The sequence below is a fragment of the Cebidichthys violaceus genome, unplaced genomic scaffold (assembly GCF_023349555.1).
Source record: "Cebidichthys violaceus isolate CVI_PGR_0920_01 unplaced genomic scaffold, fCebVio1.0.p SCAF_22, whole genome shotgun sequence".
Classification (NCBI taxonomy): domain Eukaryota; kingdom Metazoa; phylum Chordata; class Actinopteri; order Perciformes; family Stichaeidae; genus Cebidichthys; species Cebidichthys violaceus.
The window spans coordinates 139,963-154,261 of record NW_027176395.1 but is presented as its reverse complement, the minus strand read 5'-3'; the positions used below and the strand labels follow the sequence as shown (position 1 = coordinate 154,261).

Below are 14,299 nucleotides of genomic sequence, written 5' to 3'. Positions count from 1 at the left end.
CGAAGAGGACGAACACGGAGCTTTGTAGTGGTTCTTTTTCCTCTTTCTTCTTTTTCCAGCGAGGAATAAAACGGAGCGCCTGCTGATTCTTTCAGTTCGGCGTAAGGTCACTCACCAATGTGGGTAATTAGTTTTAGGGCTGTGTGTGTGTGTGTGTGTGTGTGTGTGTGTGTGTCCTTATTTACAACAACACACAGCTGAACGCTACGTCTTCAGTATTCAGATCATTTACTGAAGTAAAAGTATCAATACTCCACTACAAGAGAAAGTACAAGCACTATGTAAAGTTGCATAATCTGTTTTAAATCACTTCTTAACACCAATGTTTACATTCATTTAGTACATTATGCTCCATTTAGAGTCAAACAGACCATAAAGCAGGGGATGCTTTAGGGGCGGGGCTACACACTGATTGACAGGTCTCTACCAGAGACGTATACGACGTCTCTACGTCACTCCTCCTCAGTCCAGATGTGGTCACTTCCTGTTCACTGGTTGTAAAAAAAACAAAAACTCATGGCGACGGCCGTAATCCAAGATGGCGACGGTGAAATCACCGAACACGAGGCTTCAAAACATCAGTCCACAAACCAGTGAGTGACGTCACGATGACCACGTCCACTTCTTATGTACAGTCTGTGGTTCTAAACTATAGGACTTTGCAAAATAGACTTCTGGTGACGCTTCAGAGCTTTGAAGAGACAATTAGTCCATCAAGAGAAAAGGAATCAAGCATATTGTGATATCGTGATCTCGTGATATTGTGATATCGTGATCTTGTGATATTGTGATCTTGTGATATCGTGCAGCTCTACCAGAGAGTTTCATGTCCATCCAAGCAGTGCTTCATCTGTAAAACACATTATTTAAATGAAACTACTAAAAAGCATCTCTTCGTCTATCTGTGAACGGACAAAGACACCTGTAGATCTTCTGTGATCTCCAGACGCTGTCATGTGACGTTCACTGGCTGTTGTTGTTCTCAGGACTGGAGGTCAGATCAACCCAGAGACATCAGCACACGGTGTTTTTCAGTCCGACTCAAACCCGCTGACCACCGGGCAGACACACCTGAACAACACAGTTTCCCTGGAAACAGCCCGGTGGCTCTATTAAGGTATAATGAGTTCGCCTTTTTCCCACCCACACGTAAGAGGGCCTCACGTTACCATGGCGCCGTCCGTCTGTTCTGTCCCGATTGGCCCGAGAGGACGACGACGACGGCGGCGTCTCGGGGTTGAGATGAAGAGACGAGGAAATGAGGAGAAGTGAAGAGGAGAGGAGCTCAAAGTAGAAGACGAGGCATCTGAAGTCACTCGCATCCACAGAACACGCGTCCTGAGCACTTAACTCCGCCCACATTACGCTGCTTTTAGCGTCCGCAAAGCATCTGCAAAACACCTCGACCTCGTCTATTGTCGTGTAAAAGAGCTTCAGAACTGCATTGTTTTATTTCACCGAATAGAATAAAATTAAAAAGAAGAACTTCCACCATTCTGAAGTGTGTTTCAAGACAGTTTGATAAAAAGACAACATAAGATAAAACAATATACTATACAACTACGTAAAATAAGATTGTTGTGCAGCAGCTGCAGTGCAGAGTAAGAAAGAGTGGAACATATAAATCATATCAAATATTACTTATAAGTAAGTCAGAGTTTAACAAAGTTAAACACAGTTTTGATGTGACCAGGCTCTTTTATCATTATTATTATTATACTTATAATAATAATAATTGTTATTATTAAATATAATTATTATTATTTATATACATTATTTATACGTATAATAATAATTGTTATTATTAAATAGTTATTATTATTATTATTTATATACATTTTTTATATTTATAATAATAATCATTATTAATATTATTAGGATTATTATTATAAGTAATATTTATATACATTATTTATACTTATAATAATAATTGTTATTATTCAATATAAGTATTATTATTTATATACATTATTTATATTTATATTATTATTATTAGGATTATTATTATAAGTATTATTTATAATACTTTTATTCTTTAAAAAACATATTTATATTATATTTGATCTTTACTGACTGTTACTGTCACGATTGATAATAAATCTCATTGTTCAGATGTAAAATTTGAGGAATAATTTCATGACTCCTACAGTATATAGTAGTTCTCCTAAACGTCATTATTCTGTTTAAAATCTGCCACAAATATTGATCATCAGAGCCAGAAGACTAAGCTGTACAACACTGATGCTGAAGCGCCACCTGCTGGTTACAGGCTGCATGTCACCGCTACAACAGCAACACTTGTTTATTTATTCACCTTTAGGTTTTAACGTCCAACAGAAGTTAAACGTGATCCATCCGGTCCGTCACACGTCTCAACTGAAGCAACGCCGTTTTAAGGCTTTCAGGGTTAAAAGATGTTTTATTTTCTACAATAAGATGATTATTAATGTGTTTATGTGAGAAACATTACGTTAATTATTTAAGTTATATAAATTAGTAGGACCATCGTGTTCTACTCCTTTACAGACAAATCATATTTTTTATTAATTCATTTTTGTAACAAAATGTATGTCTCTAATCTGATCTAAAACGAGGACTAACATGACGAGGGGCCTTGTTGTTGTTGTTGTTGTTGTTGTTCACAGGTCAACCATTCATTTAAACTTAACAATGCAATCTGTGTTTCTACTCCTCTACATTTATCTGACAGCTTTACAAATTATGATTTGTTATGAATTAAACACCAAACAGTTCACACAAGTTTAGCAGAATCAATTAGTCCATGAATCAATTAGTCCATGAATCAATTAGTCCATTAATCAATTCGTCCATTAATCAATTCATCCATTTATGAAAACATTTGATGGTTTCAGATGTAATAATGTTAATGTATTAGTAACAATGTTAATGTATTAGTAATAATGTTAATGTATCAGTAATAATGTTAATGTATCAGTAATAATTTTAATGTATTAGTAATAATGTTAATGTATTAGTAATAATGTTAATGTATCAGTAATAATGTTAATGTATCAGTAATAATTTTAATGTATCAGTAATAATGTTAATGTATTAGTAACAATGTTGAGGTTTGGACTAAACAAACATTGAGTCACTTTAGGCTCTGATTAATTCTGACGCCACTATTTTCACTATTTTTACAAACCAATCAATGAATGGAGAAAATAAATCTATAGTGAAAATAATCGTGAGTTAATAGTTCAAAATGAGCTCCGTCTCAACCACCTACAACAGTAAAACCCTGAGTAATCATAATTTAATGATAGAATATATATTTGGAGAACAGTTTGAATACCCACATTTTACTGATTACACTGACGTACTTATACTTCATATTTACAGTAGTGCTCTCACTCAAGTAAGCGTCAGCGTTTCTGCATCGACTCTCCGTCCATCAACACCATAAATAAATGAAACTAAACAATCACGAGATGAGGAACTGGTCTCAACCATCATCATCATCATCACCACCTAGTTTTTAGGAATATGACGGTCAAATCAACACTCACACTCTCCATGAGTCTCTTTAGTTCCTCCTTCACTGGACATGTCTTCACCTCCTCTTTCCTTTCTGCCTTCTCCTCAAAAACAGGAGGACAAACTCAACCTCTCTGTCCTCGTCGTCCTCTCAGTGAAGTCTGACCCGCGTCCCGTACGAACTGTCAATCGGCGCCGCTTTCCTGCCTCCCAGACGGCGGGGCGGACCCGTCTTCCTGAACACCACCAAGACACAACAACCGAGAGGAAGCGCTGCAGAACACGACGACAAAGACCAGCGGGCTGATTGGTGAAGCCTCCTCAGGCTAAGAGTTGATCCCAGGGACGGAATTATAAGAAAATACTTAAACTTATGATGTTTTCTAAGAAATAATAGTTATTTCTGAAGACCTTAAGAGAGCTTTTAATATTAGAATTCCTCGAAACCTTGAAGGATTTTCAGGAAGCATGAAGCTAGAAACACTGAGACTTAAAGTTACTACGAGGAGCTTCCATGTAGTCTTGGTTCTGTTGGTCCCTGTGGACTAAAGCTGTAGTGTCTCTGAGCTCCGGACTCTTTAGAAAACCTCTCATTCTACTGCAACAGGGTCTGACAGTCTGACCCTCTCAGTCCTGGTTCTGGTTCTCCCGTTGCCTCCCTTCCCTCCAGCGGGAGGAGGAGGAGGAGGAGGAGGAGGAGGAGACCCTGCTGCTGCTGCTGCCGGGAGCTGAACTCTCCTCCTCCCTCCGGAGCTCTGGATCTGGGTCTGTCCACGATGGACCAGGTCTCTGCTGGAGGATCTGGGTCTGTCCACGGTGGACCGGTCTCTTCTGGAGGATCTGGGTCTGTCCGCGGTGGACCAGGTCTCTTTTGGAGGATCTGGGTCTGACCACGGTGGACCAGGTCTCTTCTGGAGGATCTGAGTCTGTCCACGGTGGACCGGTCTCTGCTGGAGTCTGAGCTGAAGGAGGTTCTGGTGAACCTGCATGATTTCATCTGGTTTCACCAGAATCCGACCCGGTGGCTCCGATGACATCATCAAGAATAACTCTATAGAAATAGGCCAATGGAGGTCTGATAGAGGATCAGGACTACACTGAGACTGGTTCATATAGAGGACCAGGACTACACTGAGACTGGTTCATATAGAGGATCAGGACTACACTGAGACTGGTTCATATAGAGGACCAGGACTACACTGAGACTGGTTCATATAGAGGATCAGGACTACACTGAGACTGGTTCATAGAGAGGACCAGGACTACACTGAGACTGGTTCATAGAGAGGACCAGGACTACACTGAGACTGGTTCATAGAGAGGACCAGGACTACACTGAGACTGGTTCATAGAGAGGACCAGGACTACACTGAGACTGGTTCATAGAGAGGACCAGGACTACACTGAGACTGGTTCACATAGAGGATCAGGACTACACTGAGACTGGTTCATATAGAGGATCAGGACTACACTGAGACTGGTTCACATAGAGGATCAGGACTACACTGAGACTGGTTCACATAGAGGATCAGGACTACACTGAGACTGGTTCACATAGAGGATCAGGACTACACTGAGACTGGTTCATATAGAAGACCAGGACTACACTGAGACTGGTTCATATAGAGGATCAGGACTACACTGAGACTGGTTCATATAGAGGATCAGGACTACACTGAGACTGGTTCATATAGAGGATCAGGACTACACTGAGACTGGTTCATATAGAGGATCAGGACTGGTTCATATAGAGGATCAGGACTACACTGAGACTGGTTCAGAACCAGTTTAAAGTTCCTCACAGTAACTTTAAAGTGGCTATAAAGGTTCTAGTGTTTGCCCGCTTGTTGTGGAGCTCTATCGCCCCCTAGTGGACCGTTTTAACATGAACAACTTCACTCACTAATTTGAACTCAACCACATGTAATGTCTTCCCCTCTGAGACGTCTCTCAGTGCCTGCAGAGCAGAGACAAAGTGTGTGGAACTGACCGATACGAGTCTGGTTTCCCATCAACATCCCCAGCGCTCAAACAAACACGGATTCAATTTCCTGTCAGCAGCAATAAATACGACCCACGAGTCCCGACAGAGCTTCTCTCTCTCTCTCTCTCTCTCTCTCTCTCTCTCTCTCTCTCTCTCTCTCTCTCTCTCTCTCTCTCTCTCTCTCAGAGACCATGAATTAGACATGGAAGCAGTCTGTAAGTAGGCCACAATAACCAGAACCGGCATGACGCACCCGGCTGGCTGCTTCCTACTGTTTAATGGAGCGCTGCGATGCCACCGTGAATCCCGACTACCCTCCTCACACGCGTAGAGGAGGAGGTTATGTTCACGTGTTATATAAGACATATCAAACCGTGTGTGACATTTGTCTCTGTGGGGAAACCTGGTGTTCACTTTCCTCTTGTTTTCATTTGGGTTCAGGTAGATTGCCACACTATTTAATAATCTGTGATAACACATGAAAAGATGAGTAGAACTGTAGCATTAGAGCTGAAGGAAGAAGTCTTATTAATGAATCAAGTAAGTCATCTATCAAGTCTTCTTGTATTTGAAGATGTGCTTGCTTTTGTCATTTTACAACATTGTAAATAGAACATCTTCATTTTTTTTAAATAGTTTATAACCAAAATAGGTATTGGAAAAAAATCACTTCACTGAACAAAAGAAAAAGGAAATCATTAGATACATAAATAATTGTTAGTTGCAGCTCTAAATGAATCTGTAAAGGTTCATGAATTATCCAGGTGGTACAATGTATGAGGACAAGTTGATTGAGTTCAAGCCATCGTCTTGATGCCACCTGACATGGAGATGATTACTTTATATCATTTATATTCTATTTGGTAGTTTTATGTAAAAATTAGATGGAAATACTTGAGTAAAGTAAAAGTGTCTCAAGATTATACGTGCATCTACTTACACTACAAATATTAGATGATATGAAGTATGACACCACAGCAGAATTAACGATAATAACAAAACACGCAGTAGAAGGTGCCACAGGCTCTCTGTAGGCCTGCGTTATGAAACAGCACACTACGACAACACGTTCAGATTATACTGTTTCATCATAACCACTCGGATGATTTGCATAAACAATCAAAAAACCGGTATATATCGTGTAGTTTAAAATGTAGAAAAAAATAAGGCTTCCGTGAAGTGGCCGTGATGAGGCAACTCTCAACTCTCCAGTGAGTACAGCAACACACAGCAACACATACTGCAGGAATTAGAGGCTGACAAAGGCCCTAAAATGGCAATGATGTGGATAAAACGACAGTATTTGGTAAAAAAAAAAAAGAAAAAAAAAAAAGAGCATCAATTGGCCTACGCATCCCGTCGCTATCAGTCAGCCAGACATAAAGAAACAAGAGGCTGAGAAACAGCATCCGTGCATCCTCCGGCACCGACACGTTAAAGCAACACTAGAGGCGGCCACAGGGTGAGGGAGACGGCCGTACTTACTGTCCGAGGCCATGGCTGCGGATGTTTCCCCCTCAGACTACCAGCGGAACCGAGGCAGCAGCAGCAGCAGCAGCAGCATCCCGCACGCTCTTCCTCCGCCAGACCCGCAAAGATCTGCAGCCAACACGGCGGTGAACCGTGATGCCTTCAGGTGCTGTCGGAAACATCCGCACTCAACGGGGTTTCTACGCATTTCGTAATTTAAACTTTGGAATTATTTATGCGCCCCCCTGTGCCATTAGAGTGGTATCCTAAAGTGACGAAATAATTTGCTTAAATTCATCCGATTTCGGAAAGAATAGGAGAACATTTACCTTTCGACACATTTAGCCCATGGTCTTTGAACTATGCATCCCTACAATGACAAAAATAAACACTAAATAACGTCATATATCTATTTAAAAATGTATTACGCCAAAAGCTGACTTATTTGCGTGTTTTATATTATATAAAACCATTCATTACAAATGTATCGTGGAAAAGAAAACTGCTAAAAACAAAAGCTAAATGCTGCAAACTAGCTGGTTTCCACTGCTAGCTTTAGCTAATTAAGCTGAATGTACTTACATTAAACATTAAATGTCTCCAATCAATGAGATATGTACATTTTGATTAACCAACACGTTGTTATCTATCCTAAATAAGTAGTAATGTTTGCTAAATACAGTCATAGGGAATAAAAACTGATTAACAAGTAAGCTAGGTTAGGCTAAACTAGGCTAAAGTTTAGCTAGTAAGCTAGCTAGGCCGCTTAGCTTCTGAGAGCTTTTGACTCTAGTGGAAATCACGATTTATCATCGTTAAGGTACTTTGAAAAGACATATTTAAATGCATTAAATAGCAAATTAATTGATGATAATTAACAATTAATTTTAAGGTAATTATTAAAAATGCTGGACGCTGTTTTTAGGTCTTATCTAAGGTCTATGTCTGTTTTTCTGTCACAATATAAAGTTGTGATGTTGTAAAAATGAACAGTTGTATCACACCTACCAAATGCTAAAAAGCAAAATTAGGGACAACGACACACTTTTAGCTTTTCAATATGAAACGCACACAAATGATTCAGTCTGAATCAAATGTCACACACGAAGGAGATGTGACAAAAATAGAGATTCTTTGTTAAAACAATAGCTTTTATATAAAAAATATTTAAACAGCATGAACAGAAATGTTTCACAGAAGAAGCTGCACAGAGAGATGAACTCTGGAAAATGTTATAGTTATATACACTACTAAACTTTGTGCATAAGTTAGTAGACACAACCTACTGTAGTAGGTTGAAGTTATCCGACTAACAGACAAGTTCTGGGTACATTTTCAACAAGTGATGGTTGTAAAATTGCAAAAACAAAAACTATTGTTTCCACTCTGATGATTTTCAGGGTGTTTACATTTTACAAAACACTTCATTTAATAAGACCATACGTTAGAACAATATTCTTTCTTAAGTTGCAGTCATTCTAAAGACTGCTCATAAACAAAAAAACAAGTTAAAACACTTTAAAATGTGAAAAACAACATTCACGTTTTCTATGATACAGAACATTTAAGATTACAGGAAATTCACGACAGTAACAATCATCTATATGAACGCCTTAAAACAAACGTCAAACAGTCGCTCCATCAAGATGCAGGTTGACTTCTGAACGGTCTCCATCACCACTTGAATCTTTTTACCGGATTTTGTTTTCCTGAACGGACAAAAAATAGATATATGGACACGACATTCAAGGTGCGTGCAAACGTGGCACATTAGCATGTTAACAGACCGCTGTGGAGCAGAAAACAAGTGTTCAAACAACTGTAGTACGTGTAAAAGTAAAGTACCTTGAGGAGCATAGTCCAGCGCGGTGAGACACTTGATCTGAGTCATCTCCGCGGCTTCTTTCCACAAGTCACCTGACGACAAGAGAGTTGCAGTACGTGAGGAATATTTTAATGAAACATTCACGCACCGAGACAAACTGGACGAGTCTTTAGACTTCACTCACAACAATTCAGCGTCAAACAAACAGAACTCAACCTCTTTGTCCGATTTGCTTTCATGTGGGTGTAAACTCTATTCTTCTTCTTTCCCGATATTTCATCTCCGAGAGACGAAGAGGAGGGTTTTACCTGAGATGTGAGCGTTCTCATAGGTTCTGGCTTTGAGCGACAGTTTATTTGTTCTGGAGTGACCTGACGAGTGGGAGGGTCCGGCCACGTTACTCGTGAAATCCACCTCCACCTGACGATGGCGCCGTGACTTGGAGGCCTGAGAGACGCAGAGATACGTACGTTTGATATTTTCACATCTTGAGGACGTTTCAGCATAAAACACATTTTCAGGAAGTCTTACGTGGAATAACAACATGGAAACACAAACCTCTGCCGCCTCTCCGTATGCCTTTGACTTGATGGAGGCGAGGCGCTGGGCTCTTTTGGAGCACTGAGAACAGAAAGCAGCCGGTCAGTCAACAGCGCCGCCATCTGGTCAAAGTTGTTATTACAGCTGAGGGACTTGGTGTCAGTTTGAGTATTCCATTAATATCCTTCACAAGCATCTATGTGCACCAGTGGTGCTTTAAACCCCTCAGTAAAGTTGACTGAAGTGAAACTCACCTCCTGCTGAGACGACGTCCCCTCGCCGCTGTCTTCACCTTCACCTTCATCTTCATCAGGACCACTCTGACGAGACAACACGTCACATCAAGAGTGGAAAGAAGACCATAATGTAATAATCGTGAAACTAATTTAAAAGCATTACGCCTGAAGAGAAGTCTTACCTTCCTTTGCTGCCACTTGTTGAAATCCAGCACAGTGCTGCGTAGCTGTGGGACCAGGTCTTTACGGATCAGGTTGATGGAAGAATCCGCCGGCTCCGAAGAGACTGAAGTCTTCAGCTTCCCGTAGAGCTCATCGATGTTGGACAATTCCTGCAAACGCAACACATTTTAACTTACTACTTTTAATAATGTACTTCTTAAAGTGTCTGAGTGGAGTTCTCGGCTCACCTCCAGCAGCTCCATGTTGATGAGCTCCTGTGGACGAGACGGTCGCTCCATGAACTCCTCACACAGCGACGAGCTCGCCGCCTTCCTCTTCTTCTTGAAGACAAGCTGGCAGGAGAGGAAGAGGAGGAGGAAAGAGAGAAAGGAAGGAGGGGGGGAGAGGCACAAAGAGGAGAAGAAGTGAACTTGCACGACTAAATGACGAGTCTTTGCACGGAGGACGATGATGACGAGGGTGCTGTAATTTATCGATGCAATGCACACGTGCTTTTCTTTTTTTTTAAATACTTCGTGAACTGTTCGTCGTAATGAACAAGGTTTTATTTAAAGGTTTTCTGAATCTCTCTTTTTCATCCCGCTGCTGGGAGGAGACTTCAAACCGGGAAATAAAGGCGTGGAGGGCTGGAGGATCCCACTCTGCACTCTGGGTCATAGCTCACCTTGCTTAAAAGACATTCAGTGATATTCAGGGTTTAAAGTGAACGTCCGATGTGAACGCGTGTGTTGATGTCAGGTAGGCCGCTCACCATCGTGGGCATGGCGGTGAAGCTGAAAGCTTTGTGCCACATCAGCTGTCGGAGGATGTAAACGGCGTCGTGGTGCTGAGCGCTGACGGCGTCCTTCTCGAGCTTCGTCACGTCCTCCCAGTCCTTCAGCGCCAGACGGATCTGCAGCCAGGAGCACAACAAGAGCTTCGCGTCACGAGCGACTCAAGCGAATGTAACGGCCGACCGTCCGGAGAGACGCCGCGCGCCGCCGCGTTCCTCACCTGCTCCCGGGGCGAGGTGATCTGACACCGGTACAAGCTGTGCAGCAGGTACAGTCCTCCCACTCTGATCTGGAAGCTGTACGGAGGCAAGAAGAAGCTGTAGGCGGTGTCCAGGATCAGACGGCAGAACGCTCGCTTCTCTCGGTGGTTCACAGAGCCGCTGCAAAACAACAACAACAACAACAACAACAACATGTGACACACTGTGTTTGATGAGGAAAACGTACAATTAAGCCACACTCTGTCATCACTGATGCAACTACGTAGAAGCTTCACCAGCTACAACGTTAGAGCGATAATAATTATAATCCAAAATAGAACACAGATATGATCCTGGAACGGGCCATTCTGCATAATGAGTACTTTTACTTTAAGTATTTTAAGTAGATTTTGACGCTAATACTTTTGTACTTTACTTGAATTCAGGACTTTTACTTGCAACAGAGTATTTCTACCATTTTTTTGCTGTATGTATGTATTCGTATATACTGTATATATACACAGTATATGATATGTTTTGTATTAATAATCTGAATCTATAAAGTAACAAACTGAAAACAGTGGAGTAAAGTAAAAACTAGAATATTATTTTCCTCTGAGTTGCAGTGGAGCAGAAGTGGAAAGTACCAGAAAACGGAAATACTCAAGTAAAGTACAAATACCTCGAAATAGTACTGAAGTACAGTACTTAAACAATCAAATACACCACTGCTTAGATTACGGTGGTATATATTATTGGTAAACTTACTAGAAAATCTGTGAGAACTCCATTTCTCTCCATATTTTGGAGAACACCTGGAAGCGGACGGACTCGGTTCTCTGGAAGCGGCTCAGCAGCTCCACGCAGTCCGACCTCACGTGTTTCTGACAGAAGTCCATCTCACGGCCGCGTGCTGCAACCGGCGACCGTTAAAAACGAATCAAAAAGCACTAAAAACGACCAAACTAACGGACACGACCATGATGTAAACAAGACACGCGACTTAAAAACGACCGTCGACGGTTTAGTGCGTCATCAGGACCCGACGTCTTCGCCTGCCCTCGTGATGCGTTCATGGACCGTCACGAAGTAAAACGATCTTATACATGTTCGGTGTTCTTTTATTATATACACACACACACACACACACACACACACACACACACACACACACACACACACACACTCACTCACTCACTTAATGCTTATGATGAAGCCCGTCATTTAATAACCTCTGTCTGTGTGTGTGTGTGTGTGTGTGTGTGTGTGTGTGTGTGTGTGTGTGTGTGTGTGTGTGTGTGTGCGTGTGTGAAAACGTTATGATTCTGTTTCCTCTCGCCCTCTCTCACACACCCAGTCCCACCCTTTCAAAATAAAAGTATCTGTATCTTAACATGAGGCTCAGAATGAGGTTCATGTTAAGCAATACAGCAATACAGAAAGATCCAAAGGTATACATCTCAAATACAGATGTATATCTTATTTCAAAAGGTATGTCATTTGCCCCAATCACCGTGGTAAACAATGACACACATACACACACACACACACACACACACACACACATGCTGTCAACTATGTGTTTCTATGAAGCAATAGCTGCTCTCATGTTCAAGACTGTTCGTCACAAATACAAGATTCAATCCAAGAGTATGAATCTAAAATGCAGAAATGAGAGAAGTGATATCTCAATTGAACCTCAATGATACTACTGGTAATATTGGCGTGTGTATAAATTTATATTGTGACGTCTTGGGGCAGTAGCAGCCACACTGTCAAAATGTATTACAAAATGTTCTAGTTTTCATTATAATGCTCGACTGCAAGGCTCAACCTACAAGAATAGAATCGTCGTAACGCTTCTCTAATTCAGTCACTTTGTTATAAGAGGTCACAGAATCCATTATAAAGTGGATTTATTACCTGTTCAACACTCCATAAAAAGTGAAAACCACATTCCTGTGTTCAGAGCACAGGATGAAGATGTGGAAGTCCTCCAGAGATGATGTCTGGTAGATGTTAGTCAGCTCCTCCACGTCTTTCACTCATCTCTTGTTCACCACGACGTTCTCCACTTTTTGGGGTGAAACTGACCTTTTGAGCAACATCATAAAGAGCTGTGTGAGAGTAGCAGCCTGTGACATCATACACCAGCGTCTGTGAAGACAGCAGTGTCCCATCATGCACCAGGGTGAGTTACAACAACAACAAACTGCTTCACAGCTGAACTCAAAACAGCTGAGGTTTCTAAGGGAAGAGGCATTGAGGAGTGGAGACCAGGACCGGTTTAAAGAGTCTGAACCATGATGCTCTGAGAAACTTCAAAAAGAGCTCTCAGCGAGTGAACGTGCTTCAGTGTGGAGAGCTCTCAGACAGATCACCACTTATAAGCATAAAGCCCCCCCACTCTGTGAATAACTTAGGCCTGAGTTCTACTGCTGCTTAAAGAGACAATGTGGACTCCCTCTATTCTGGAGAGCGTCGTCATCAGGCTGTTTGAGAGACAGAACCTCTGCAAAGTCTGCTGGTACGAGTCACAGTATTAGTAGTATTGGTACTTTTACTGAAGTAAAAGATGTGAGTACTTCAGTGAAGGAGAAACAAACTGACGACACGTGATGCCTGATCACCGGAGCAGCACACAGGAAGGTGCTGGATGTGCTCACGGAGATATTGATCTGTTGATCGACAGTCAGATGCACCTGTGGGCTCAGAGCTGAACACATCCTGCAGCTTCACCAAGGACTCATTAAAGTGAAACGACACAGAAACACGACGCAGTGACGTGAGTGAGACGCAGTCACAGTTCCACACAGACTGCAGTAGTTCTCGCAGTAGTAGTCAGTCGCTGTACCTGCTGATGTTAACACATCTATCAGAGGTCAGAAGAAGACACTGACAGCGTTCATCTGATAAGAACAGCTCAGCCTGTCCCGGAAACAGTCCTGTAACCTGCAATCAGTCGGCAGCTTCTTGTGAATTCAGATATCATCGGTTTCACTCAACCGCAGCTCAGAAGCTGTGGTGAAGAACACAAGTCCTTCTCTTCACCTGAGCAACAGCAGCTCAGAGTTACACTCACGCTGCCTCAGCAGAGGAACACGAGCGACACATGTTCCCTGTTCAACCTAAAGTGTGCTGTTAGTGACTTTGGTCATGTTATGTAGAGTACACACATTTAGAGAGTACCGCTTGGTGTTGTATACAGTAACAACACTAGTACTATACAATGTCTTCTTCACTCTGCTAAGATGGAGCAGCATTTTACAGATAGAATGTTCCTCAGCATCAATATGATCACACCATCTTATTAGAAGTATAGCGTTGCTTCCTGGATTCATATTTGTCCTCTGCAGTGATGTTGCCTCCTGACTCATTATTTACTTCATGCACAAACAATATTTCATTTAAGTCAGAGTCTTATTTTGCTCATTAGGTTCAGAGATGAATGAACCAGGTTCCACTTCCTCCCACATGTTCACATCCTGTCCTCGAGTCCATAAACCCTGCAGAACACCACAACATGTACACATGTGACTGTAGAGCAGAAGAAGAGGACGTTGTTATTACATATAATGAAATCTGTGTGA

At 41.7% G+C, this 14,299-nt stretch overlaps 2 protein-coding genes across 3 annotated transcripts in view; both read right to left on the bottom strand.

Moving 5' to 3' along the window:
- The window catches only part of syt16 (synaptotagmin XVI), a 31,744-nt gene extending 24,683 nt beyond the window's left edge, over positions 1-7,061 (bottom strand). For both annotated transcript variants that reach the window (XM_068717629.1, XM_068717630.1), the window contains exon 1: positions 6,968-7,061. In XM_068717629.1, the coding sequence (XP_068573730.1) occupies positions 6,968-6,980 (13 nt within the window). In that variant the 5' untranslated portion in view covers positions 6,981-7,061. The remainder of the gene's footprint in view (positions 1-6,967) is intronic.
- Positions 7,062-8,088: 1,027 nt separating this feature from the next.
- On the bottom strand, positions 8,089-11,863 carry snapc1b (small nuclear RNA activating complex, polypeptide 1b). Its single transcript, XM_068717726.1, has 10 exons — positions 11,478-11,863; positions 10,730-10,889; positions 10,488-10,628; positions 9,964-10,068; positions 9,736-9,885; positions 9,572-9,637; positions 9,336-9,398; positions 9,086-9,224; positions 8,798-8,869; positions 8,089-8,661 (listed from the first exon to the last, which is right to left on the bottom strand). The coding sequence occupies exons 1-10, from the start codon at positions 11,606-11,608 to the stop codon at positions 8,627-8,629; spliced, it is 1,062 nt and encodes a 353-aa protein (XP_068573827.1). The 5' UTR covers positions 11,609-11,863; the 3' UTR covers positions 8,089-8,626.
- Positions 11,864-14,299: the final 2,436 nt, after the last annotated feature.